We start from the raw sequence: 24,152 nt of genomic DNA, 5'->3' as shown, positions 1-24,152 counted from the left end.
GGTCAGCAGCCCTTCCCACTGAACTAAGAGGATTTTGGAAGAGGTTGTTTTACATCATGATTGCTCAGAAGGGCATGTAAATGATTTTTGGGTTTTTTTAACCTTAAAACAGAATCAGAGAAAAGTAAATGGATCCAGTGGAGCCATTGTAGTAATTGCTGCGTTTCCAGCTTTTCATGAGTATTTGACTTTGACTTTAAAGTCTTCATAATTTCCCTTCAATATTGTTGATACTTGGTGATTCTTTGCACTGTAGTTGAGAACCAAAAATGTGTGTACTTAGCCATGTTGTATTTCCTGAGATACCCTGAGCTTTCTGAAGAATTTCAGGAGTGATGTAATACTCAGGTACTGTTGGGCTGCTGTCTGCTGAGCATTGATCTATAGTGCAGAATAATTCATGAGTAGTTTTGCTGAACAGAATTCCGAGTAAGGAAAACTTCAAAGTAGTTAATAAAAATGACATTTAAAACCCAAAATATTTAAATAACTTTATACTTACTGGGGTTTTTGTTTCAATCTTTCAATAGATGTCATGCCAAATAACTTTAAGACTCACCCCCTTCAACTGGATCATCCCTGTGGCAGTTTGGATAGCACTGATTACATGAAGGCTACTACATCATTGCAAGACACAAAGAAATCAAATTCTGGAACACCACACGGTGCTTGTTTAACACTTACAGACCATGATCGGATTAGACAGTTCATACAGGAATTCACATTTAGGGGACTTTTGCCACATATAGAGAAGACAATTCGGCAACTTAATGATCAGGTCAGTTTACTTTTAAAAACACTTTGTGCTGTAATAAGAAAAAACAGTTGGGGTACAAATCCAGTTATCCAAAAATCTGTTCTGAAATTCTTACTTCCTTCTGCATCTGATGATTCAATGATCTTATTGAAAACTAAGTGAATTCAAGAGAAATAGCTAAAAAGTTACTTTTTTGGCTCAATTTATCTTTAAAAAAACCCCAAAAAACAACCAACCAAAAAAGCCCATTTTATCAACTGAGCTTCAGTGCCAGGTGGCTTCTTGGTAAAAGTCTGTCTGAACTGTTATCAGGGATATCTGTCCTTGCTCCTAAAATTTTTAAATTTTATGCTTCTGGATGGTTCTGGCACGGGGAACAAAATATACATTTTGTTTCAACATTAGAATGCACAATGAAAGTTAAATGTATTTTCATCAGTAATTGTCTGCAAAACAGCTGCATACTTTGGGGGTTCGTATATGCTGACCATGTTTATGCTTCGAAAGTTTTATGAAGAAACATAAAAAAAGTGCATACCTGAAAGGTAGCAAACAGCCTTACCATTATGAATGTAGTAATACATTTCTAGTAGTAGTAAAAAAATCATGATGTTATGATTTTTAAAATTATCTTTAAAAAGAGATGTAGTTTGCCATGGATCAAGGGAACGATAATTCCCTTTGGAAGTTTTCCTTATTAGTGGAAATTATCTAAAAGAATGAAGTTGTGTAACCTTGATTGCAGGTATGACTAGTACCCTTAACACTTGAAATTGGTGTTTGCAGTGTGGTAATGCTTAATGTGGGTGGTGATGGGGAGAATGTTCTCTCTTAAAGTGTGTACTTAGTCTATATTTTAGGTTGGACTAACACCAGAAATTAGATATTCTGTGAGATTTCAAACAGATAAATATTTCAGGTCTTAGGATTGAGTTTGTCTGCAGCTTACAGCAACAATGGTGAACCTCAGCTGTCTGAAATAGAATGAATATATGAATTGCTACTTCTGCCTCAATGTCAGTGATTCATTCTAAAGAAGTTATTGGTTACTTTATTGTTTTTTATTTATTTCTGTTTTATGGAAAAAACAGTTTAGGAAGTCTTAATGAAGCTTGGGGTTTTATATTGGTTTAACTTATATTAGTGTATCTCTTGCAATGTAGTGCTTTAATTTAGTGTCTTTTTGCAGTTAATATCCAGGAAAGGTTTGAGTCGATCGCTGTTTTCTGCTACTAAAAAATGGTTTAGTGGCAGCAAGGTTCCAGAGAAAAGTATAAATGAACTGAAGAATACTTCTGGTTTGCTGTAAGTAGTATCAGTCCTTACCTTTAGATCTAAACTGAAAATGTACCTGTTGTTTGGGGCAGGGAAGGCCTGTGTGTATTTGGTGTTCTGAAAGTGAACTAAATCAGCAATATCGTAAAAGACTTTAATTGGAGAAATCATGAAAGGTACTATGCCTGAACTTGTACAATAAAAGAGTAGCAGAACTTAAAGAAAAAGGAGATAAAAGAAACTGTTTATATAGCCATCTTCCTGCTATATTTACAGTGAAACTTTCTAAGCTACAAAAAAGGTACATTTTTTTTTAAGAGTAATAGTAATAAAAAGAACCTGTGGTCTGCTGTAAGGGATTTTTTTTTTTTTAATTAGTAAAAGCTTTTTCTTTTCTTATACATGGGGTTTGGCTTGAACGGGTGTTTTTGTTTATGTAACTATGTATTTTACTGCAGTTGAGTATTAAGTATATTTCTTTTGTGAGTGTGTTTGAGAGCTAAATTAAAGGGAATTTCATACTTTTTGCACCTGCATTTTACACTAAAATCAGATTTTAAATTTTAGCATTTTATTCATTCTCTATGCTTTGTAATTTCCCTCTACGAATGAGGATGTATAATAATGAAAAGTACTCTTTTCTACTGCCTTAACCACAGAAGTCTAAATAGTTCTTGGACATTACCTAGCCAAAGTCAATGTCCCTGACAGTTACATACAGCTTTAAATTTCTATGTTGTTTGTCTTTTGGATTCATAATCGAAATGTTGGTAATTTCAGCTTTCCGTATTGAACTTGTGAGCATGGTTTCCTTCCTACAAAGTTTGACTAATGAGTGTCTGTGAAAATGTGTTTGATCTTCACTGAAGTGATTCATATATATTTGATTAACCAAAAGTTAGTCTGATGCTTGCCAAGGATAGGAGCTTGCCCAGTGTTTTGGATTAAGGCATAGCTTTTTAGGAGATTCTTTCTTTCAAGAGAAATGAAGAGAGATAACTACAGTTAGGTGAACAAAGTCTTTTTTTTTTTCCTTCTCATACAGCTCTGTTCTAACAGTTAATCTTACTGAGCAGTTTCAGTGATAGCTGCATACTTTTTTTCAGTATTTCGTGGCTAAGAGGAATGCTTGCTTTGAATGTTAATGTAACAGTGAATCTTGTTAATCAGAAAGTAGGGTGTGAAACCAGTATACATGTGTCAGGAAGCAGCTTCACTTTTCTTAGCAGTTTTGGGTAAGGCTGAAGCAATGCAGTTTTTATTCCTACTTTGTCAATAGAGATTAAGATGAGAGGGGAAGACTTTATAGAGCATGTCTTGCTCTATTTATTAAAATTATGACTTTGAATTTAAATATTTGTATTTATAGGTATCCACCAGAAGCACCAGAGCTTCAAATCCGGAAAATGGCAGACTTATGCTTTTTGGTGCAACACTATGAACTTGCATATAGCTGTTACCATACAGCAAAGAAAGACTTCTTAAATGATCAGGCAATGCTTTATGCAGCTGGAGCACTGGTTGGTACTTCACATAACAAACATTCTGTGAACTTTTCCTCATAATCTCTAATAGTTGTCTGAAGGTAACAAAATGCAATCTCTTCCCTCCACCTCCAAATTTATAAGGGTCTCGCCAAATTTGCTGCATATCTTTAGCAAATCCTAAAGTGTTCTTAAATCTATTGGCTGCTGTTTTATGAAGGGAATAAAGATGTGAATAAAAATTGAAGAGTTAGTTCTTAAAGTGTGAAATGTGGAAAGGAGAATACCTAGAACGCGACTGCCAGCAAAATGGATCTTTAAACTTGTGGTTTGAGAACTCAAACAGGTGTGAAATAATTCTATAGTATCTCTTTTAGACTTTGGCAAAATAATTCTTTGCCAGGAAGTCAAGACTATGTCACTATAAATACGGTATTGTACCTTTGTTTTATTAAGACTTTTGAGAGATATAGTTTGAGTGTGTCACTACTGAACTTCACTGTAAACATATACTCATTCATTAATTTCTCTTGAGACTGAAGATACATGTGACTAAAATAATTTTCAATAATGTAAATGGGAACACTGGGGAAAAACAAGATGTTTGTTTTAACAGTTTTTAGAAGCTATGTTTTGTAGACTTTGGTTAACTAGATTAAATTTGAAACTTTACTTTGCAGAGCTATGGAAGCATTCTTGTACACTGTCTCATCTTGATGTAAAATGCTCACATAAATGTGTATTTTTGCAGTACAGACAGCTGCTCTGCATTTGGATAATTTGAAAAGTTATCTTAATTTCTTAATGAATGTTTTGTATAGAGGTCTTAATTATGAATTTTTGTCTTTGAAGCAGTCTTTACTTACTGCAGAAGAACTTTGCTATCCTATCTTCACCCTGTAAGGAAAGAAGTAAAATTTCAGAGTGCATGTTTATTAGAGTTTCCTTGGAAGTTGAGAATATAACTTCATTTAAGCAAAACTCGGAAAACAGTCCTCGTCCTAAAACAGATGGTAGTGCTACTTTATCAGAAAGATTATTCCTGCAATAGGAAATTATCTCCTGGACTTGTAAAGCAGTACTGGATCAATGCTTCTGCATAGTCTTGGGGGTACCATCAGCTGAAAACACTTATTTCAGTGTGTATAACTGTCTTGCTGCTGTCTGGTTAATTATAAGCAGAGCCATAAGTAGGCTACTGTATGAAATGTTTTATCAGTTACAGTGTGTTGGGTACACTTTTAGATGTCAGTAACTGATTAGATGAAGATCTTGAACTAGAAGTTGTTGAAACATGTTCCTCAGCATTTTGAGGAACAGTTTGTTGAAAAAACTACAGTGACAGTACTGAATGTCTCTTGTAGGAAATGGCAGCAGTATCAGCTTTTCTTCAGCCTGGAGCTCCTAGGCCGTATCCTGCTCATTATATGGAAACAGCAATTCAGACCTATCGAGATATCTGCAAGTATGTTGTTTACTTTTGTACTGATCCAATGAAAGTTGAAAGGCCTGGTGGTTTAACTTTCTTCCCCTGCACACTGATAGTGCCAGATGACTGAAAGATCACAGAATGATGGTAACTTTTAAGATACTTTAGTTTATCTAGGGTAACATGGAAGGGGATCTATGCTGTTCTTAACAGAGTGCTTATTAAACTTGTGTATTGGATTTACCTGGTAAGATTTTGATAGTGGAGTGGCTGCAGGGATGGTTTCTGTGAGAAGGCAGCCTGAGCTGCCCCCATGTCGGACAGCCGGTTTTCACCCAGCGCCAAAATGGACCCACTGCTGCCCAAATCTGAGTCTGTCAGCAGTGTTGGTGGCACCTCTGTGATAACATGCTTAAGGAAGGGTAAAAGTAGCTGCACAGCAGCTGAGAGAGGAGTGAGAAAATGAGTGAAACAGCCCTGCAGCCACCAAGGTCAGTGAGGAAGGAGGGGGAGGATGTGCTTCACTGCAGCCTGTGGAGAAGACTGTGGTGAAGCAGGGTTATCCCTGTGCAGTCCATGGAGGACCACAGTGGAGCAGGGATCCACACTGCAGCCTGTGGAGGACCTAGTGCCAGAGCAGATGGATGTGCCCTGAAGGAAGCTGCAGCTTGTGGAGAGCCTATGCCAGAGCAGGTTCCTAGCAGCTGTGACCTGTGGGGAACCCACACTGGAACAGTATGTTCCTGGAGGACTGCATCTATGGGAGGGACCCCACACTGGAGCAGGGGAAGAGGAGGAAGGAGTGGCAGAGATGAAATGTCAGATGAACTGACCTCAACTCCTTTTCCCTGTCCTCTTGCCACGCTTGTGGAGGGGGAGGAGGTAGAAGAGTTGGGAGTGAAGTTGAGCCTGGGAAGAAGGAGTCGGAGGAAGGTGTTTTAGTTCTTTTTATTTATTGCTATCCTGTTCTGTTATTAACTGGCAATAAATTAGTTTAATCTTTGCCAAACCAAGGCTGTTTTGCCTATGACTGTAAGTGGTGAGTGATCTCCCTGTTGTTATGTCAGCACATGAGCTTTTCAATCTAATTTTCTCCCCCTGTTTTGCTGAAGGGTTTGTGATAAATCAGCTTGGTGGGCACCTGGTAACCACCAAGGTCAACCCATCACAACTTGTTTCTGGCTGTTGGACTTCTTGTTTATCAGATAATTTAGTTAGATCATTTTAGTTGGTATTTTTATAAATACAATACTGTCTTCAAAAATCCTCTCTAGCTTTGGCTTTCAAAAAGCTACTGTTACAGTAGGGTAACACACTTTATGTGTCAATCTGTTTGTGGTTGTTTTGCAGGTGATAAACTTAATAATTTTACTTTAAGAAGGATAAACAACAGAACATCAGTCTGATGTGATACGGAGAAAGTTTGTCAGATTTGAGGTGAAAAGTTTTCCATGGTTTATTTTGATAAATATTTATTAATACATCTATGTTTTTGTTTTTAGGAACATGGTTCTGGCTGAACGCTGTGTGCTGCTTAGTGCTGAAATCTTAAAAAGTCAAAGCAAATATTCAGAGGCAGCTGCTCTTCTGATTCGTTTAACCAGTGAGGTAAACCAGTAGCATTTTCCAGCCTTGCCTTCCCTCTGTTTTGTTTACTTACCCAAGCACTTCTACATTACATTCTAATTCTTGTCCTATGATATTTTCTAGCCAAAGGTAGCAAATGAGACAGTATAAAGCATGAAGAAAAGCGCTTACACTCCAAGTGAAGAAACTAGTAGTGTTACTCTTTTTCTTTGTAGTCAAGTGACTTGCTTGACTTCTTTAAATGTGCTAAATGTGCATTTGTTATCTTTGGCTTTATAACTAATTTACTTTGACATCTGCTTAGGTCTTGTATGGCATACTTTAAGAACTCATGGATTGAAAGTATTAGCATGGCTTGCCAGAGACTTAATGGATACTATCCTACATATAATCAGAAGTTCTGTATAGTTTAAGTAACTATGGCATTACTGTAGCTCAGCTGTTATGAATCATTAGAGACTTACTGTGTGACTGCTAGTCTGAACATTTCTATAATATTAATTGGTGGAAATTAAGCATGGAATTAGCTTCTAACAGCCCAGAAAGGGTCTTGCTTGAAAAGGAGCGAAACAAATGTAATATCAGTAGTAGTATAGCATCTTCTGTGTAGCTTGAGAGGAAAGTCTAACTGTCAGTTCTGTCATTGTGGCCATCTGCACCAAATGTGATGCTTCTGAGACTTTCTGGGACAGATTAAGCATGGAATAAATTTGCTTAGTTCTGTAAGTTTCTCTCTCGGGTGTTTTTGTAGCTTCATTCTTGCCCTTTCAACTTAAGCTTGCTACCAAAATTTGTGTGAGCAGTGTAAGTTATTTAAGCAAGGAATTTCCTAGAATCATAGAGTAGTTTGGGTTGGAAGGGACCTTTTAAAGGTCATCTAGTCCAACCCCCCCTGCAATGAGCAGGAACACGTTCAACTAGATCAGGTAGCTCAGAGCCCCGTCCAACCTGACCTTGAATGTTTCCAGGGATGGGGCATCTACCACCTCCCTGGGCAACCTGTGCCAGTGTTTCACTACCCTCACTGTGGAAAATTTCTTCCTTATATCAAGTCTAAATCTACCCTTTTTTAGTTTAAAACAGTTACTCCTTGCCCTGTCACAACAGGCCCTGCTAAAAAGTCTGTCCTCATCTTTCTCATAAGCCCCCTTTATGTACTGGAAGGCTGCAATAAGGTCTTCCTGGAGCCTTCTCTTCTTGAGGTTGAACAACTCTCTCAGCCTGTCTTCATGGAGTGGTGTTCCATGATCCCTCTGACTCTTTTTGTGGCCCTCCTCTGGAGCCTTTCCAACAGGTTCATGTCTCTCCTGTGCTGAGGGCTCCAGAGCTGGACACAGGACTCCAGGTGGGGTCTCACCGGAGTGGAGTAGAGGGGCAGAATCCCCTTCCTCGACCTGCTGGCCACACTTCTTTTGCTGCAGCCCAGGATGTGGTTGGGCTTCTGGGCTGCGAGCACACATTGCTGGATCATCCAGCAGTACCCCCAAGTCCTTCTTGGTATTGCTGCTCTCAATTTAAATACTGTTGGCTCTGCACAATCATTTTCTGACTTAAAATTATATGTAGTATGCTTGTGTTGCCTTTTGGCAGTTGCAAGGAAAATCTTCATAGGATACTATATACTCAGGGTATATTTGTAGTCAAGACAAATACTTGGACATCACTGATAATATGGAGTTCAGTTGTGGTAAAATGAAGTAGATTCTGTTCTGTTTGGTTAAAGTAATATAGCTGTGTCTTGGCATCAGAAGAGAAAGGGGTAATAATAAGAAATTGTACATTATTAAGAAAGTATGCTGGTTTTTGTGATGCAAAGTCATTAAGTTCCGTTGGTCCCTCTGTTTTTCCTTCATCCTGTTAAAGCTCTTACTTTTTGTTTCTAGCCTTAATATCTGTCTGCAGGGGGAGGGAGGGGAAAAGGTAACAGAGTGCTTCAGAGGTAATGGTAAGTGTTAGAAACTGTAGCCTGAGTAACTGAAAAAGCAGAAAATATTTGTTGTTACTCATACTGAAACAGGTTGCTATATAAATCTTTCCACTGGAAAAAAGTACCAGTGTGTTTGGTATTGAGCACTATACGTATGACAATAAAAAATACTTTTAGTCTTATTTTCTTTTCTATGCTCACAGGTACATATAATGTTTGTATATAAGAGTTTTCAACTTCACAGCACTGCTACAGCTTACTGTCCCTGTTAGCATTAAAACAATGCCACTGTTAAGTTTATGTTTGTATTCAGCTTTGAAGCTAATTCTCCTTTTTGCTTTTAAATAGGATTCAGATCTTCGCAGCGCACTTCTGTTGGAGCAGGCAGCCCATTGCTTTATAAACATGAAAAGTCCCATGGTTAGAAAGTTTGCGTTTCATATGATATTGGCTGGCCATAGGTTTAGTAAAGCAGGCCAGGTAAGTATTATCTTTGTGCATGGAAAATATGCCCAGTATTTGATACTTATTCTGAAAAGCATGTTAAATGTGTCATTAGTCTTGAGAAAGATGTTTGACTTCTGACACTTTTGTATCGGCCAGAAGTATTCAGCTCTGATCTTCAGAAAATGACTTCTGCATTGATCAGTGTAGTCTTTTACTTCTATATTTGAAGTAATGCTGGTCACTGACTTGAAACTGATGTGTGTTTTCATTTCTGGGTCTCAATTTTATACACAGTGAAATAGGAGGCTTTTTATTTGTGTAAAGGAGCATTTTTTTACTCTTGAGATGAGTAAGTTGCAGGAGTTAGGGTTTTGTTAAACTCTTCATTTATTAGAATAATAGCAAAATTTAGACACCTGTTTTTCCTGGTGCCTTAACTATATGGTTTTTAGTGGAGGTGCAGGTGTATGAACAGTTACAAGAAAAACTAAAGCAGCTCTTTTTGGCTGCTTAGACTTAAGTAGCAATTAAACCAATGCCAATCAGATTGTTTTTACTTCTATTCACATTCCTGTGCAGGCTGTTCTAACTGTGGTAAATAAACTCAAAGTTTGTTGGACGTAACTTGTGTGCTTTATTTCTGCCACAGTTGTGTGGTAGACTCTTTAAAGATAGCTTGTGCTTGATTGCTGCTGAAGTTAGCCCTGGAGTGCAGTTATGGGGCTGTCCCTGTATACAGTCAGTTTCAGTTTACTGATAAGCTGTAAATCTCTGATAGAAATAAATTTGTATTGCAAATCAATAATATAAGAGAACCCAAGCATCAGAGTTATGTTTGAAACAAAGCCCTATGGTCTTGAGGTGGTGTTCTACCATCCCACCCAATCTCATTTTTATTACCCTGATAAGGACCAAAGCAAGTATTGTCGTATTCTTGGCTTCTGTATTTAAAATCATGGATGTGAAGAACAGTAGGAGCATTTCCCCCTGCCCCTGGTTGTCTTTGTGCGGTAGTTCCCCTGTCTATTGTTATGACAATACAGTACTGACAGGGAGCTATTGATCAGAGGCTTTTAAAATTTATTCTTTTGTATCTCACTCCTTTGCCTGGAAAAGTGCATGCATTTTGTAAAGCTTTGACTTTGTCTTCATGTAACAGCGCTCTCATTTGCGTCTAATTCTTGTAGGGATTCTGGCTTCCAGGGAATGCTTTTTCAGTGTTACAGTAGATGTAGGTTATTCCCTTCACCCCCATCCTTAGAGGCACTAAAATATTAAATGCTACTGAAGTCAGCCAGGCTGCTCAGCTGCATACTATAATACTGTATTTTAAAGTGTCAGTAGTATCTACTGATGTTAAGGATTTACTGCTTGTAATCTGCTGTCATCACCACATCAGTTTGAACATACCTTAAATTTTTCACATTACTGCTGTAAATAGGTGAATGCTGTTCCCTTTATTTAGAAGCTGAGACTTGCCTGTACAATGAGTACCTATGCAGATGTTCAATACCTAGACTTGGGATTGAATGCCCAGGTCCTGATGCATGTACAGGAAAGGAACTGTGGAGCTGACTGGGAGTAGAGCATGTATCTCCCAATGGCTGATGTGATTGGTGATTTTATTTTGTATGTACTGTAGGGCTGTGTTTTGTTGGTTTGCTTGGCATGGGCTTTGTCCCAAGTGTGTCTACTGAACAACAGTTGACTGGAAGTGTCACACTGAAAGTTCAGTTAGAGAAATGAACAAAATGTGTTAAATGTAGCTTATGTCCTGAGGCTTGGCAGTAGAGCTCTGCAGATGTTAGCAGTCAGTCCTAAAGCAATGCAGAACACTATTTTAAAAGTAGTTTTCTTGTTTTTTTTTTAACTCACTGCCTGTTACTCTAGTCTTTGAAAGCATGAACTTAATCTGCAGGCTAGGCTCTGTACTGTAGGAACCAACGCTTCTGTGCTTAGATTAATATTTACTAGATACTATGAGGTATAGTTACGCAAACATTACACTTAGTATAGTGGGAGTGGTGGTGAAAACTTCAGTAACTTTTCTGACTTACTGTGCAATCTTCCTAGTACTGCAGCTACAATGAGTGGTTAATGGGATTATTTGAGAAATAATCTTGCTTGTTGTTTCTTGTAGAAAAAACATGCCTTACGTTGCTACTGTCAAGCCATGCAGGTTTACAAAGGGAAAGGCTGGTCTCTTGCAGAAGACCATATTAACTTCACTATTGGTCGCCAGTCCTTTACGCTTCGTCAGCTTGACAATGCTGTGTCTGCCTTCAGGCATATTTTGATCAATGACAGTAAACAACCTCCAGCTCAGCAAGGAGCTTTTTTAAGAGAATATCTTTATGTTTATAAGGTAAATGGCTTTTCATTTTCTTTATTACTTGAGTAATCAGTAATTTTATTACCAGTAATTTTCTATTAAGTCATTAAATGATTTTCTGGCATACCTTCTGTGTTCCAGGCTTGTTTTTTTTATCTGGTTGATGTGTTCATTTTTTGCTTTAGTCTTCAAAAAAATAAATATGCTGTATCTTATGTTGTAGTATGTGTACTTCCACCAATGGGTATTAGTGTGACACTTTGTATGTGTGTTCATTACAGTAAAATGAACTCTTCCTTTTGAGGGTCATGACTGAATTGCAGCCTGTGGTAGTTCACTTTCTTTTAGAGGAAGTGGACCTGTTTTGTTTTGATCAATTTATAATGATTTTTGAGGCTTTGATAATAAACATATAATAAAGGCTAGGTAGCTCTGTCACCTGGTACTATAAAGTACTCCCCATCCATGTTGTAGTGAGTTTTATTTTTTAATATGGGTTTTTATAGATCAAGCGACTCATCAAGTTGGCTCTAAGTTCATGAGTGATTCTGAATTGTAGCATACTATGTAATCTGTTTAGTGCTGATATCACCACACAACTTGCAGCTCTGTAGTTACTGTCTTAAAGCTTGTAAACAGGATTTCTGTGGTGTTTGCTAAGTTATCTCTCTTACTTGAGAGACCTTACTTGAGACTGGTGTTGAGTCCACAGCTCAGCTGTGGCGAGTGTCTTGGGTGGTGGTGGTGTAGTGAACACAGTTTATCAAATTCTGAGTTGGAAAGTCAAGCTTTGCATCAAATAAAGCTTGTAACAGCCATGTAGCCACAATAGTGATTAAAGTGCTGGGTTAAAATAATTATTCTCCTTTTTTATGAAGTTTTCACAAACTTTAAACTCTTATTGAAGAAAAAAAGTACCATTTCAGACCATCAAAGCAGAAGAAACTAATAAAACAGTTCATTGAAGTGATTCATTCCACCTTAAAAATACTACCTGTTCAAACATTGCTTATAACTTGGCTTCTTTATTCAATCACTGGTAATGTACAGGATGGAAATCATGTATTTGCATAATGGCATGACACTCTTTTCCTCCTTTGCTTAGAATGTAACCCAGCTATCACCTGATGGTCCGTTACCACAGCTTCCTTTACCATATATTAACAGCTCAGCAACCCGTGTTTTCTTTGGGCATGATAGAAGACCAGCAGAAGGTTAGAAAATTTTATGTAAATAGATTGAAGTCCCTTATTTATGAAACCAAAATATATGCAGGAGTTGGTGTAATTTAAAGAAATCTATCATTATGTAAAACTAATGTGACAAGGTAACTTCTTAAATTGGATTTAAAAAGAAAAGCTTAAGCTTAGTATCTACTTGCTAGATGTTTAGACTTTCTGTGTAAATATAAAATCTGCATATGTGGATGTGCTGGCTTCCACTGTTTTTCATAACAGGAAAGCATCAATGCAAGTCTGTAATGAACTTCATGAAAGGGATTTCATTAATGCTTTAGCAAATGCTAGACACTAGCGCTAATGCTGGAAATCAGCTTTACAGTTACCTTTCTCTTGATGAAATGTTTGAAACGCTGATTCCTGAATGTAAAGTAAGCTGAGTGGAAATTCTTATATAAACCGGGGCTGTACTGTGGGGCTGTAGTCTGTCATAAAGTAAAAATAATCTGTAAACTGAGTATACCATGTAGCATGTTAAAATCTTGCAATTCTACAATTTGCAAATAGAATTGTACTCGAATTATCCTCAGTATTGTGTTCCATGTGTGTATTTCAAAAAGCCTTGCAATTCACTGACTTAAATCAATTGTAACACAAAAATGACAGTGACTGAGAGCTTAACATATTTTAACAATACTTACCAAATTGCCAGTGCAGACCTCTTTGTTGCAACTGTTGCATGCTACTGGTCTCATATTCTAAGACTGCCTTACTCATACTAGGTGAAAAGCAGGCAGCTACACACATAAGTCTGGATCAGGAGTATGACTCGGAATCATCACAACAGTGGAAGGAACTTGAGGAGCAGGTTGTTTCTGCAATAAATAAAGGAATACTACCTTCAAACTTTCAGCCAACACAGTTCTGTTTAAATCGCTACTCGGATAACTCCAGATTTCCACTTGCTGTGATAGAAGGTAAAGTTAAGATTTATCCACTTCAGAAATAAAATGAGCTAGATAAATTTGTACAACATGTCCTGTGTTATTGTAGATTTAAACCGATGTTCTTATGCAAGTTGTTAGCACAAGAATGCTTTGAGTTAAGTGAACCTTCAGATTGTGGTGGGGATAGCCTGTTATTATATTCTTGCACTTTTTTGATAGAACCGATAACTGTAGAAGTGTCCTTCCGAAACCCACTGAAAGTTCCACTTCTTTTGACGGAACTTTCATTGCTGTGGAAATTTCAACCTAAAGACTTCAATGCAAAGCATGGTGCAGAAACAAAAGATCTGGTAAGGAAAGCTTCATCCTTTTTCAACCAAAACCAAACAGCTGTGGTTATGAAATATATATTAACTTAATATATATTAACTTTAATATTCAAAATTCTGTAGTATGAAAACAGCTGGTTTAAGAGCAAACTAAAAAAGACCAAAAAAAAAAAGCATTTACTGAATTTCTTTATGCATTGTTTAGATTTTCCTAGATTCATAGGGCCCAAAGCAGCCAAGCTAACAAATATACTGTAATGAGTATTGTAAAGCTTAATGTGAAGCAAAATACTCCCAACATTTCATTGTATGTATAGCACATATATTTTGAGTCACACTAGCCTTGACCAGCAGAAATCACTTGCAATGTCCATCAGTATATTATCAAATACTTTTTTTCTTACTTGAGCTACTGTACATAGTGAAATGTGTGTTCTGAAAAATTGTGTTGGTATGATAGGAACATCTTGGTATCTTGATTGGAAGAAAAACGAAAATTTTTTTGTATCAGAAATTAGTATTTTGAATACTTTAGATAAACTATCTACTACTGTTTAATGTAACGCTTCAACTAATACTGCCAAAACTTCCTTCTGAAGGACTGTTCTCACATACATATTGTTAAGGTTTTAATAAGTTCTAATACTGAGTATTACAGTAAATTCTTAAGGAGTTAATTAATTTGGTTTCTTGGTCAAAAATATTTGGCATATAGTGATCTCTAAAAGTGCTGTAAGTGTTTCCTGGAGTTTATAAACATGGCTTCATATAAATAAGTCTCAAAGATTACTATATACTTCCCTTCTGGTCTGAATTGCTACTTCAGTGATATGATAAATACTTCTGAGAGTATCACTGAAGTTGATTGTGAATGGTTCCAATTTATAGTGATAAATCTTGAGTTTCTTGTAAGTGAATATTTACGGAGCTCTCCAGCTGCTTCTTTAATTCAAAAAGCCTGAGAAGCTGAGCATACAGCACCTGCTGGTACTAACTGTCTGCAGTCTGAAATTTCTGTGTGGTTTTTTCCTTGAACACTTCAGGAAAGGTGTGGGAAGTAATATTTGTGGCACTTTCTGCCTAGTAGTAATAGTATCTGAAAAGCTGTTTCTTCTTTTCAGGGAATGTGTGATGACGATATGATAGGAACTGAAGCAATAGCAGAATTTTTAATTAATAGTGAGGAGACAAAAGTGGTAAGCGCTATATTTTCAGTGTTGAACTTCAGGGTGCAGTTGTTATGATCTGAACTTAATGCTAAACTGATTACTGATATATATGAAGTACTGGCACTTCTGAATCTCATCGTGTGTATAAATATCTGAAGGGAGGATGTGACAGGATAAGAGGCACTGGGCACAAACTGAAGCACAAGAGGCTCCATCTGAACATCAGGAAACACTTCTTTTTTTTAACTGGGATAGTGGCTGACCGCTGGGTGCAGGCTGCCCAGAGAGTTTGTGGAGTCTTCATCCTTGGAGATATTAATAGCCATTTGGACATAGTCCTAGGCAACTGGCTCTAAGTGGCCCTACCTGTGCAGGCAGGTTGGACAAGATGACCTCCAGAGGTCCTTTCCAACTTCAACCATTCTGTGATTCTGCCTCTGCTAAAGTTAATTTTTGTTAAAGTTTAGGGCTCTTTCCTAATGTAATGAGCATCTCAGCTGTGGACTGGTTTGGTAAATACTGTGTATGTGAAATTTTGAACCCAGTAAATGACCTGTAGTTATTGTATGCAATACATGACTGTATAGTCATGTGAGATTGTATACAGACTATTACATCTGACATGACTATAAAGTAAATGTAGCTGTGAGTGTCTTTAGCAATGGGACATTTAGATGTAATAATGCCTTTGTCTAGTAGCAACAACAACAAAAATTTAACATATCTCCACAGGCAAGACTAAAGCTCTTTCCCCATCAAACAGGGGAGCTACATATTCTGGGAGTCGTTTATAATCTTGGCACTGTTCAGGGTGCTGTGACATTAGATGGGTTCGATCCTTCTATTGGATCACAGACGGGTAAGTGTATTATTCTGTTGTCTGTCTCTAGGAGGGGGAGACTTGGCTTCTGCTGAGTAGACTTAAATTTTAGTGTTTAATGTTTACTATCATGATGCAAGGCCTTCTTTCAGGTGAGGATGTAGAAACAAGGGAAACAAGTGGAACAAGAAAAGAGTGAATTGGCACCTGTAGGACTCTCATGAGAAAGGAAACAACCCCTACCAAACCCATTCCTCCTTAATCTGTGGAAATTCTGAAATGATTTAAAATAAAAAACTCCATCTAAACCGTGTTGAATCTATAACAACTTCCATTGACTCTTTTGCCATTCATTTTTCTTCTGGATCTTTTAGCTTTGTTAGCTTTCAACTTTTGTCTAAATATTGCACTGAAGTTCTTTGCATAGATTCCCAAATTTAAATTTGTCAGATATAATTATTTTTTTTTAGTGTCTTGACTTTATTTTGGTCCTCTTTCTTTCATATTAACATATAAATGGCTTACTAATTGCATGCTACTTGATCCGTTTTGTTGAGTCATTCATCTGAAACTGTCTCTTGCAGGGAAAATTTAGTTTTTGTAGGAATCGGGGATTAAAACACATGTTTGAAAGTGTCTAAAAAATAATGAAGCTTGGTTAGCTATCTATGAACTGGAAAACTTTGGAATAAAAAACATTTGGAGAGTGGTGGCCTGTCTTTGAAGGAAATAAAAATGTTTTGGGTGACTTTTTGGGAATGGAAAAAAATACATCACCTTCATGCTCTCCACCAACCTACCCTCTGCCCCTTTGTAGTCAAATTAAAGGGTAGAGTAAGTCCACAACGACGGATAACTGTCTGTCTGAACTTGAATAGCAATGTGTTATGTGTGGCAGTAAGCTTTGAGTAGTTCTTTGTTTAAGCAGCATCACTAACAATGAACACTGCATGTGCCCAATAACAGAAAAATCAAAATTATTTTTGAGATTGGGTAGGGAGCTTTGGGTCACTTCTCAGAAAGAAGTTAGGAATTACTTAAAAAAAAAAAAATTAAACTTTAAAAAAATTGTTTCAGGAAAGTTTGTCTCCAATGGGTTATCTGTACGAGGACGACAAGATTTAGAAATCCAAGGACCTCGACTTAATAACACAAAAGAGGAAAAAACATCCATTAAATATGGACCTGATCGACGTTTAGATCCCATCATTACAGAAGAAATGCCTTTGTTGGAGGTACGTAGCTACTTTCTATGGGCAGTTTTGAGCAAATGGCTGAATCCAGAGCTTATAAATGTAATTCTAACAATGAAGTCCTAGCTTTTGTTAATGCCTAAATTTTTCCAGTTAATTTCTGGTTTGGCACTGACAAACTTGTGTGGGGTTTATTTCAAGTGAAACTTGAAGCTTCCAGATTGATGTCCTTCTGAAATTGTTATATCCCCTTTAGAATTTCAGTTTGCAACAGCTTTTGTAGCAAAATTTCAAGGTGAGGAGGAACAGGAAAAGAAACTTTTTTCGGTTTGCTCTGTTCATCTAGAATAATTCTTCAAGTCGCTTAATTAAAACACAGTGGTTTTCCTTGCGAGGGTTATTAAAATGATCTGACTAACTGGTTAACGACAACTCTATAGGATAGACTATTTCAGTTGGAAGGGACTTGCAATGATAATCTAGTCCAATCTGACCAATTCAGGGCTGACCAAAAGTTAAAGGATGTTATTAAGGGCATTGTCCATATGCCTCTTAAACACTGATGGGCTTGGGGAATTGGCCACTTCTCCAGGAAGCCTGTTTCAGTGTTTAACCACCATTTTTCTCAGTAAAGAAATGCTTCCTAATATCCAGTCTAATCTTCCCCTGGCACAGCTTTGAACGATTCCCACACATCCTGTCACTGGATCCCAGGGAGAAAAGTTCAGCACCTCCCTCTCCACTTCCCCTCCTCAGGAAGCTGTAGAGAGCAATATAGTTTAATTATGTTGGTTGTTTTCATGCCCATTTGTAACTTGGCTCGGTGTTCAGGCTTTTCTTTTCTGCTGTTGTTTCTCCATACAGGTATTCTTTATAAATTTTCCTACAGGGCTTCTCTGTGGAGAAATCAGAAAAGCGTATGTAGAATTTGTGAATGTAAGCAAGTGTCCTCTTACTGCACTGAAAGTTGTGTCCAAGCATCCAGAATTTTTTACTTTTGGTGGAAATACTGCTGTTCTAACGCCACTAAGTCCTTCAGCTTCTGAAAACTGTAGTGCTTACAAGACTGTTGTGACAGATCCTACCTCTATGCGTACAGCACTGCTATCCTCAGCTTCTTCTGTAGACTTTGGGGTTGGCACAGGAGGTCATCCTGAAGTAATACATGTCCCACTTCCTGATGCTGTTCTTCTTCCTGGGGCTTCAGTGCAGCTGCCAATGTGGTTACGGGGACCAGATGAAGAAGGTGTTCATGAAATTAACTTTTTGTTTTACTATGAAAATATTAAAAGACACTCAAAAATGTGGTAAGTTTTTATATACTTTTTTTTGTCGTACTTACTATAAACATTGTAAGCATAAATTTAAATCTGAGTGAATTTATCTCAATTGCTGTGATGTAAAAGCGGCCTGTCATCTGCTACTCTAAGCAATAATTTTTTCTACTATATGATCAAATTTCTGTATGAAATTACATAGTTTACATCAAAGTGGCAGTTATTAAAATAATCTAATAAAAGGAGGATTGTGGCCAGCAGGTTGAGGGAGGGGATTCTGCCTCTTTCCTCTGAGACCCCAACCTGGAGTACTGTGTCCAGCTCTGGAGCCCTCAGCACAGGAGAGACATGAACCTGTTGGAAAGGCTCCAGAGGAGGGCCACAAAAACAGTCGGAGGGATCATGGAACACCACTCCATGAAGACAGGCTGAGAAAGTTGGGGTGGTTCAGCCTCGAGAAGAGAAGGCTCCAGGGAGACCTTATTGCAGCCTTCCAGTATGTAAAGGGGGCTTATGAGAAAGATGAGGACAGACTTTTTAGCAGGGCCTGTTGTGACAGGGCAAGGAGTAACTGTTTTAAACTAAAAAAGGGTAGATTTAGACTTGATATAAGGAAGAAATTTTCCACAGTGAGGGTAGTGAAACACTGGCACAGGTTGCCCAGGGAGGTGGTAGATGCCCCATCCCTGGAAACATTCAAGGTCAGGTTGGACGGGGCTCTGAGCTACCTGATCTAGTTGAACGTGTTCCTGCTCATTGCAGGGGGGGTTGGACTAGATGACCTTTAAAAGGTTCCTTCCAACGCAAACTATTCTATGATTCTATGTTTAATAGAATGCTCTTAATACAGATTCTGTTTGTATTTAGTTTCTCTGGAAGCACATCTTCCTGAGGCATGGGGGGAAAAATCATTACTTAATTTATTTCTGCATGTTATTAAACAAAATCTTGTCCACTTTGAACAAAAGATTTTGTTCTTAATTAAAGTGTGGTTAGTAGTTGTATTATGACAAAAGTTACTCCGGAGGGGTCAAATACCTAGTTTGTCTTCCATGCTTGCATGTTGTATAGTTCCTTTTTGGACCATCTTGAGAGTATGGACAATCACATTTGACACTACAAGCTAACAAATAGTGCTTTCTTTGAACTTTATTTGAAATGTAACAAGTTGATGTTTTATGTCACTTATTCTCAAGTTCCATCCGTATGCCAGGCTAAGGCGGTTCAGGAGAGAACTTTTTTGGGAAACCGGTTCTTCAAAGATTCTGGGGTGTAAAGGCATCTCTTCAGAAAGTGATCAGCTTTCAGGAAGCCTTACTGTAGCAATTGAGTAAACAGTGAAATTCAGAAATGAAGACTGTCTCTTTTTACCTGTCTCTGAGTCTTCTGCAAATACTGTTCTTACATTGCTACTTTACAGCTGTTAGAGCTCAAAGCTAGAGCTGAGAAAAAGTTGCCACAGGCTTTATATATTTAGTTTTTAGCCCACTAAGAATACTGGCCACAGACTTAATAAATGTTACTATTTAATTTTCTGGGAGAGAAATTTATTATGGAGTGCTGGGTTGGTTTGTTGGGCAAAGATAAATTCTTCAACCTTAAGAAGCAGTAGAGACTAGGGAGAGTGGATCTGTAATCAGTGCTGTGGGGAGCTGGTGGTGTGGTTTAACCCCAGCGAGCAGCTAAGCACCATACAGCTGCTTGCTCACTCCCCCTTGGTGGGGTGGGGAGGGAATTGGAAGGGTAAGAATGAGAAAACTTGTGGGTTGAGATAAAGACAGTTTAATAGGGAAAGCAAAAGCCACGCACACAAGCAAAGCAAAACAAGGAATTCATTCACCACTCCCCATGGGCAGGCAAGTGTTCAGCCATCTCCAGGGATGCAGGGCTGCATCACACGTAATGGTTACTTGGGAAGACAAATGCCATAACTCCAAACGTCCCCCACTTCCTTCCTCTTCCAACAGCTTTGTATACTGAGTATGACATCATATGATGTGGAATATCCCTTTGGTCAGTTGGGGTCAGCTGTCCCAGCTGTGTCCCCTCTGAACTTCTTGTGCACCCCCAGCCTAATAACTGGTGGGGTGATGTGAGAAGCAGCGAAGGCCTTGAGTCTGTGTAAGTGCTACTCAGCAGTTAACGAAGACATCTGTTATCAACACTGTTTTCAGCAACAATCAAAAACAGCCCCATAACAGCTACTATGAAGAAACTATCGCAGCCAAAACCAGTACACCCAGTCTTTATACTACATATATTCAGGATACCTCAGAAGGAGCTCTAGTCACATGGACTGAATGTCTGCTTGTGGCTAGAGCTTGTTTTCCCGGCTAGTTCTGAGAAAGAAACAAACTTAATATACTGTGAGACTGCTCCATAATCTAAACCAAAGTTGAGTAAGTTGAAGGTGGTTCAAGCATATTCTTGAAATTAAACTAAAAGTTGTTGAAATGCACTGTTTGTTTAGATTTTTCTGTAGCTTCTGAAATACCAACGTTAACTTTTTCATTTGGTTTTAAGCTAGTCTGTAGGAATAGGGCATCCGTCCCCCTGCAATGTAGTTATTTTTTTCTTCTCCCCCTTTTTTTTTTAAGAACAGAACTTAATTTTCCTCTGAGTTCATAGTATGCAGAAAGTAAAGTGTTTCGGAGGTGGCAGATGGTTCACTACTGTATTGAAGTTTCCAGGGGAATTTAAGCGATGTGTTCTTGCTAACAGTACACTTTGTAGACTGAGCATAACTCTTAGATTTAAAAAAAAATTATTTGTGCCACTTGAAAGCTATACAGACATCTGTATATCTTTCTGAAGATTAACTGCAAAACAGTTAAGTTTATCCTGTAAATTGTGACATTATGTGAATTACAGTTTAGGAAACCGCTGATTTCCCCTCCCAAAACAAATATTGCATGATGCTTCACCATATTTATAGGGCATGCATATCAAGTTTTGACATGCCTGTAATGTTTCCAAGTGGAAGTTTGGTAATAGAAAGATTCTACATGGGAAAAGCTCTTGTGTTTTGGTGGTGTCCAAAAATGGATGTTTACTCATCATTAGAAAAAGAGGAAGATAACTTTTACAAAGGGCTAGCTGGCCTGGAGGTTGAGCATGTCTGGAAAAAGGCACATGTGCCTTAGTGATGGTAAACTTTTCAGGATTCTCAGTTCAGGGGAATTTGTTGAATGCAGTGGTATTCTATCTAAATGCTTTTTAGTAGATGTTTATGCAGGAGGTGTGACTAACTAGTGGGCCTTTTATGATTTGTTTGCTCAAACTATTTTCCAAAGCATGTGGCGGCATTAAATAGCTTAATGACATCCCTGTGCCAGTACATGCCTGTTTACTTTCACTGTGCCAGTTGTCTTATATAAAAGAAATACTTAGGATGTATTTTTTGTCACGGTAACATAGGAACCTTTTCCCCCAGTATTTCAAACTGGTTAAGAGACTGCGTGTTTGAACAGCACCTACCCATGCAGCATGATTATTAAAAATAATACAGTTTTTATAGGAGACTAAACCAAAAAATGTCTCTTCAGTGACTGAAAGGAATAAATTGTCTAATGGCCTTAGTACTGATGGCAAACATAAAAACTAAACTTCTTGATCATAGGTTCTGGACAGCAGTCCTGTTTGTTCAGAATGTCTTAATTTCGTTTTTCCTTCCTTCCTTCCTTCCTTCCTCTCCTTCCTAGTCATAGAGTATTAAGGCACACTGCAGTTATTTGTACTAGCCGGTCTCTGCATATTCGAGCTACTGTCTGCAGAAGTAATGCGCTTGAAGATGAAGAAGGCAGAGGGGACAATATGTTGGTGTTTGTGGATGTAGAAAATATCAATACAGTAAGTTCTTATTTTTAATAGTAATACTGTTCTAAAGCTCAGCAGGTGTGTGTCACCAGTAGAACCAAGACTTAAGTAAAAGGGGTTTTTTTACAACTACTTTGCCAACACTAAGTAAACCTTGCATATTTAGTTATTCCAGTTACTGTTGGAAAGAGAATGCTAACATTAATTTATATCGCAGTGCTTTGTAACTCCGCTATGATTATCTCTATCCTAAGCAAATTCCAGTACTGTAGTTCAGAGTCGTTTTCTTTTAGGAAGACTTATTCCAAATTCCTGAATATTCTTGCTGATCACAACTTTCAAGGTAGTTCTGAATGAGATAACTTGTGCCCTCCACAAGCTTTCAGTGAAAACACTGGTAGCATTAGTGGTAATGTGAAGTCAAATTTTAAGCTCCAACTTGAAGGAAGCTTCTCTGTTAATGTTCATTACCAAATTCTAAAAGACATTTTTGCAAATATAATCCAAATACAGATATGTCTGTTGTGATCTGTTGACTTAGCAAAACAGATGAAAATGTATCATTGTTTTCATACCACGCTACTTCAAATTTACTCATTTTTTGCTAAAGCTGTTCCCATTTTTTTCAATCACGAAGTAAGGTAATTAAATCCTCTGTTTATAGAATTCCTAGACACTTAACTGGTAGTGGAGTCACTGAGCTGATTTGTCATTTTGTTTTAAAGGTGTGTACACTCTGTGTTTTTCTTCAGCTACTAAAGTGAATGTTGTCCACTCTTTCTTTAAGGAGGAAGGAGTGTTTTATAAAGTACTTACCAAGTTAACAGATAACATGGTGTGAGACTTAATTTTCCACTACCACCTCACGCTTTCCAAGAAAGAAAACCAACCCCAAAAGCTACTTTTCATTGTGTATATGTTTTAAAAAAAAAGTTCTTGAATTTGAGATCTATGATTTAGTAATATTCCTAAAGTAATCTTAGAAACTAAGTGGCCTTGCAGACAGTGTTCTGCATTGGAGTTAAAAGCCTAGGTTTTATTATAGTAATCTTAATCTAAAATACTAACTTGTGGGTATTTTTCTGGGGGATCTTTGTTTCTTCTTCATGTGGCTTTGTTTACTGGAATTGGAAGTTGCTGTGAGCTGGGACTGTTTTATGTTACAGTGGGTCTTAATTCTCTTGTCTCTCCTTAGTGGATTTATGGATGATTTTATTATGGATGGTGTGAATAATGAGTTAAATTAAGTTTCTAACAGTGCCATCTTGCAATGAACATTCACTACGCAATTGTGGTTGGTCTTATTTGACATAATTTTTGTTTCTTCCTTAGAGTGAGACTGGTGTTAAAGAATTTCATATAGTGCAAGTTTCAAGTAATAGCAAACACTGGAAGCTTCAAAAATCTGTTAACAACTCTGAAGATAAAGGTGTGTATCTTTCAGGTTGAAAGGTCAGGTTGGACGGGGCTCTGAGCAACCTGGTCTAGTCGAAGATGTCCCTGCTTATTGCAGGGGGGTTGGACTAGATGATCTTAAAGATGATCTTCCAACCCAAACTACTCTATATTCTTTATCACCAAAAGAATGGCAAGTCTAGCTTCTGCCTGACAAGAAAAGTTAAAAGAATCTTACAAGGAGTTGAATTTGGATTTCGGAATAATTAATTTCTAAAAACTTTATATCCCTTTCAAACATACTACAGTCCTTTTGTTAGTGTTTCAAGAAAAGTACATTGACAGATAACTTTCAGACTTCATAAATTTTAACAATGGATTCAACTTCCAGGTAAATTATTTCTGTGGTGTAGAGAAATTCATATTTGAATTGGCTGATAACTTGCCTCACAAGAAATATGTTTCAGTATTCCTTTACGTTTAGTTATTTGTCAGTGTTAAATTTAACTGCTCAACAGCGTATTTGGTAAGTGCTCTATTTGCTTACTAGGAATATACCAGAATTGCTAGTGCTGTATCCTGCCTTAGCTAATAAAAGCTGCTAATTTTTGAAAAGGCTAACTATCCCAGGCAAAATAACAAGTGCTGTTATTGTATCTAGCAAATGTTATCTTTACTTGTATGCTGACATTTTATGTACTTAAAAATTAGTCTAGGTGTGTATTCCTCTTGTATTAATATTGGGGGTGCATCAGTCAGATAAACCAGATCACAGAAATCACAGAATCAC

At 37.6% G+C, this 24,152-nt stretch overlaps 1 protein-coding gene across 1 annotated transcript in view; it reads left to right on the top strand.

The window, feature by feature from the left end:
- TRAPPC8 (trafficking protein particle complex 8) overlaps positions 1–23,396 on the top strand; it is a gene marked incomplete at its 3' end in the record, with an annotated part of 33,624 nt that extends 10,228 nt beyond the window's left edge. Inside the window, exons 7-22 of the mRNA XM_010292276.1 lie at positions 531–778; positions 1,947–2,062; positions 3,402–3,552; positions 4,881–4,981; positions 6,448–6,553; positions 8,808–8,939; positions 11,047–11,271; positions 12,344–12,452; positions 13,199–13,393; positions 13,583–13,713; positions 14,814–14,888; positions 15,594–15,720; positions 16,759–16,916; positions 17,739–18,181; positions 21,853–22,000; positions 23,300–23,396. Of these exons, the coding sequence (XP_010290578.1) occupies positions 531–778; positions 1,947–2,062; positions 3,402–3,552; positions 4,881–4,981; positions 6,448–6,553; positions 8,808–8,939; positions 11,047–11,271; positions 12,344–12,452; positions 13,199–13,393; positions 13,583–13,713; positions 14,814–14,888; positions 15,594–15,720; positions 16,759–16,916; positions 17,739–18,181; positions 21,853–22,000; positions 23,300–23,396 (2,562 nt within the window). The remainder of the gene's footprint in view (positions 1–530; positions 779–1,946; positions 2,063–3,401; positions 3,553–4,880; positions 4,982–6,447; positions 6,554–8,807; positions 8,940–11,046; positions 11,272–12,343; positions 12,453–13,198; positions 13,394–13,582; positions 13,714–14,813; positions 14,889–15,593; positions 15,721–16,758; positions 16,917–17,738; positions 18,182–21,852; positions 22,001–23,299) is intronic.
- Positions 23,397–24,152: the final 756 nt, after the last annotated feature.

Source organism: Phaethon lepturus, unplaced genomic scaffold (genome assembly GCF_000687285.1).
Source record: "Phaethon lepturus isolate BGI_N335 unplaced genomic scaffold, ASM68728v1 scaffold20618, whole genome shotgun sequence".
Taxonomy (NCBI): domain Eukaryota; kingdom Metazoa; phylum Chordata; class Aves; order Phaethontiformes; family Phaethontidae; genus Phaethon; species Phaethon lepturus.
Note: the sequence above shows the minus strand (reverse complement) of the source record. Positions and strands in the feature narration are given on the sequence as shown.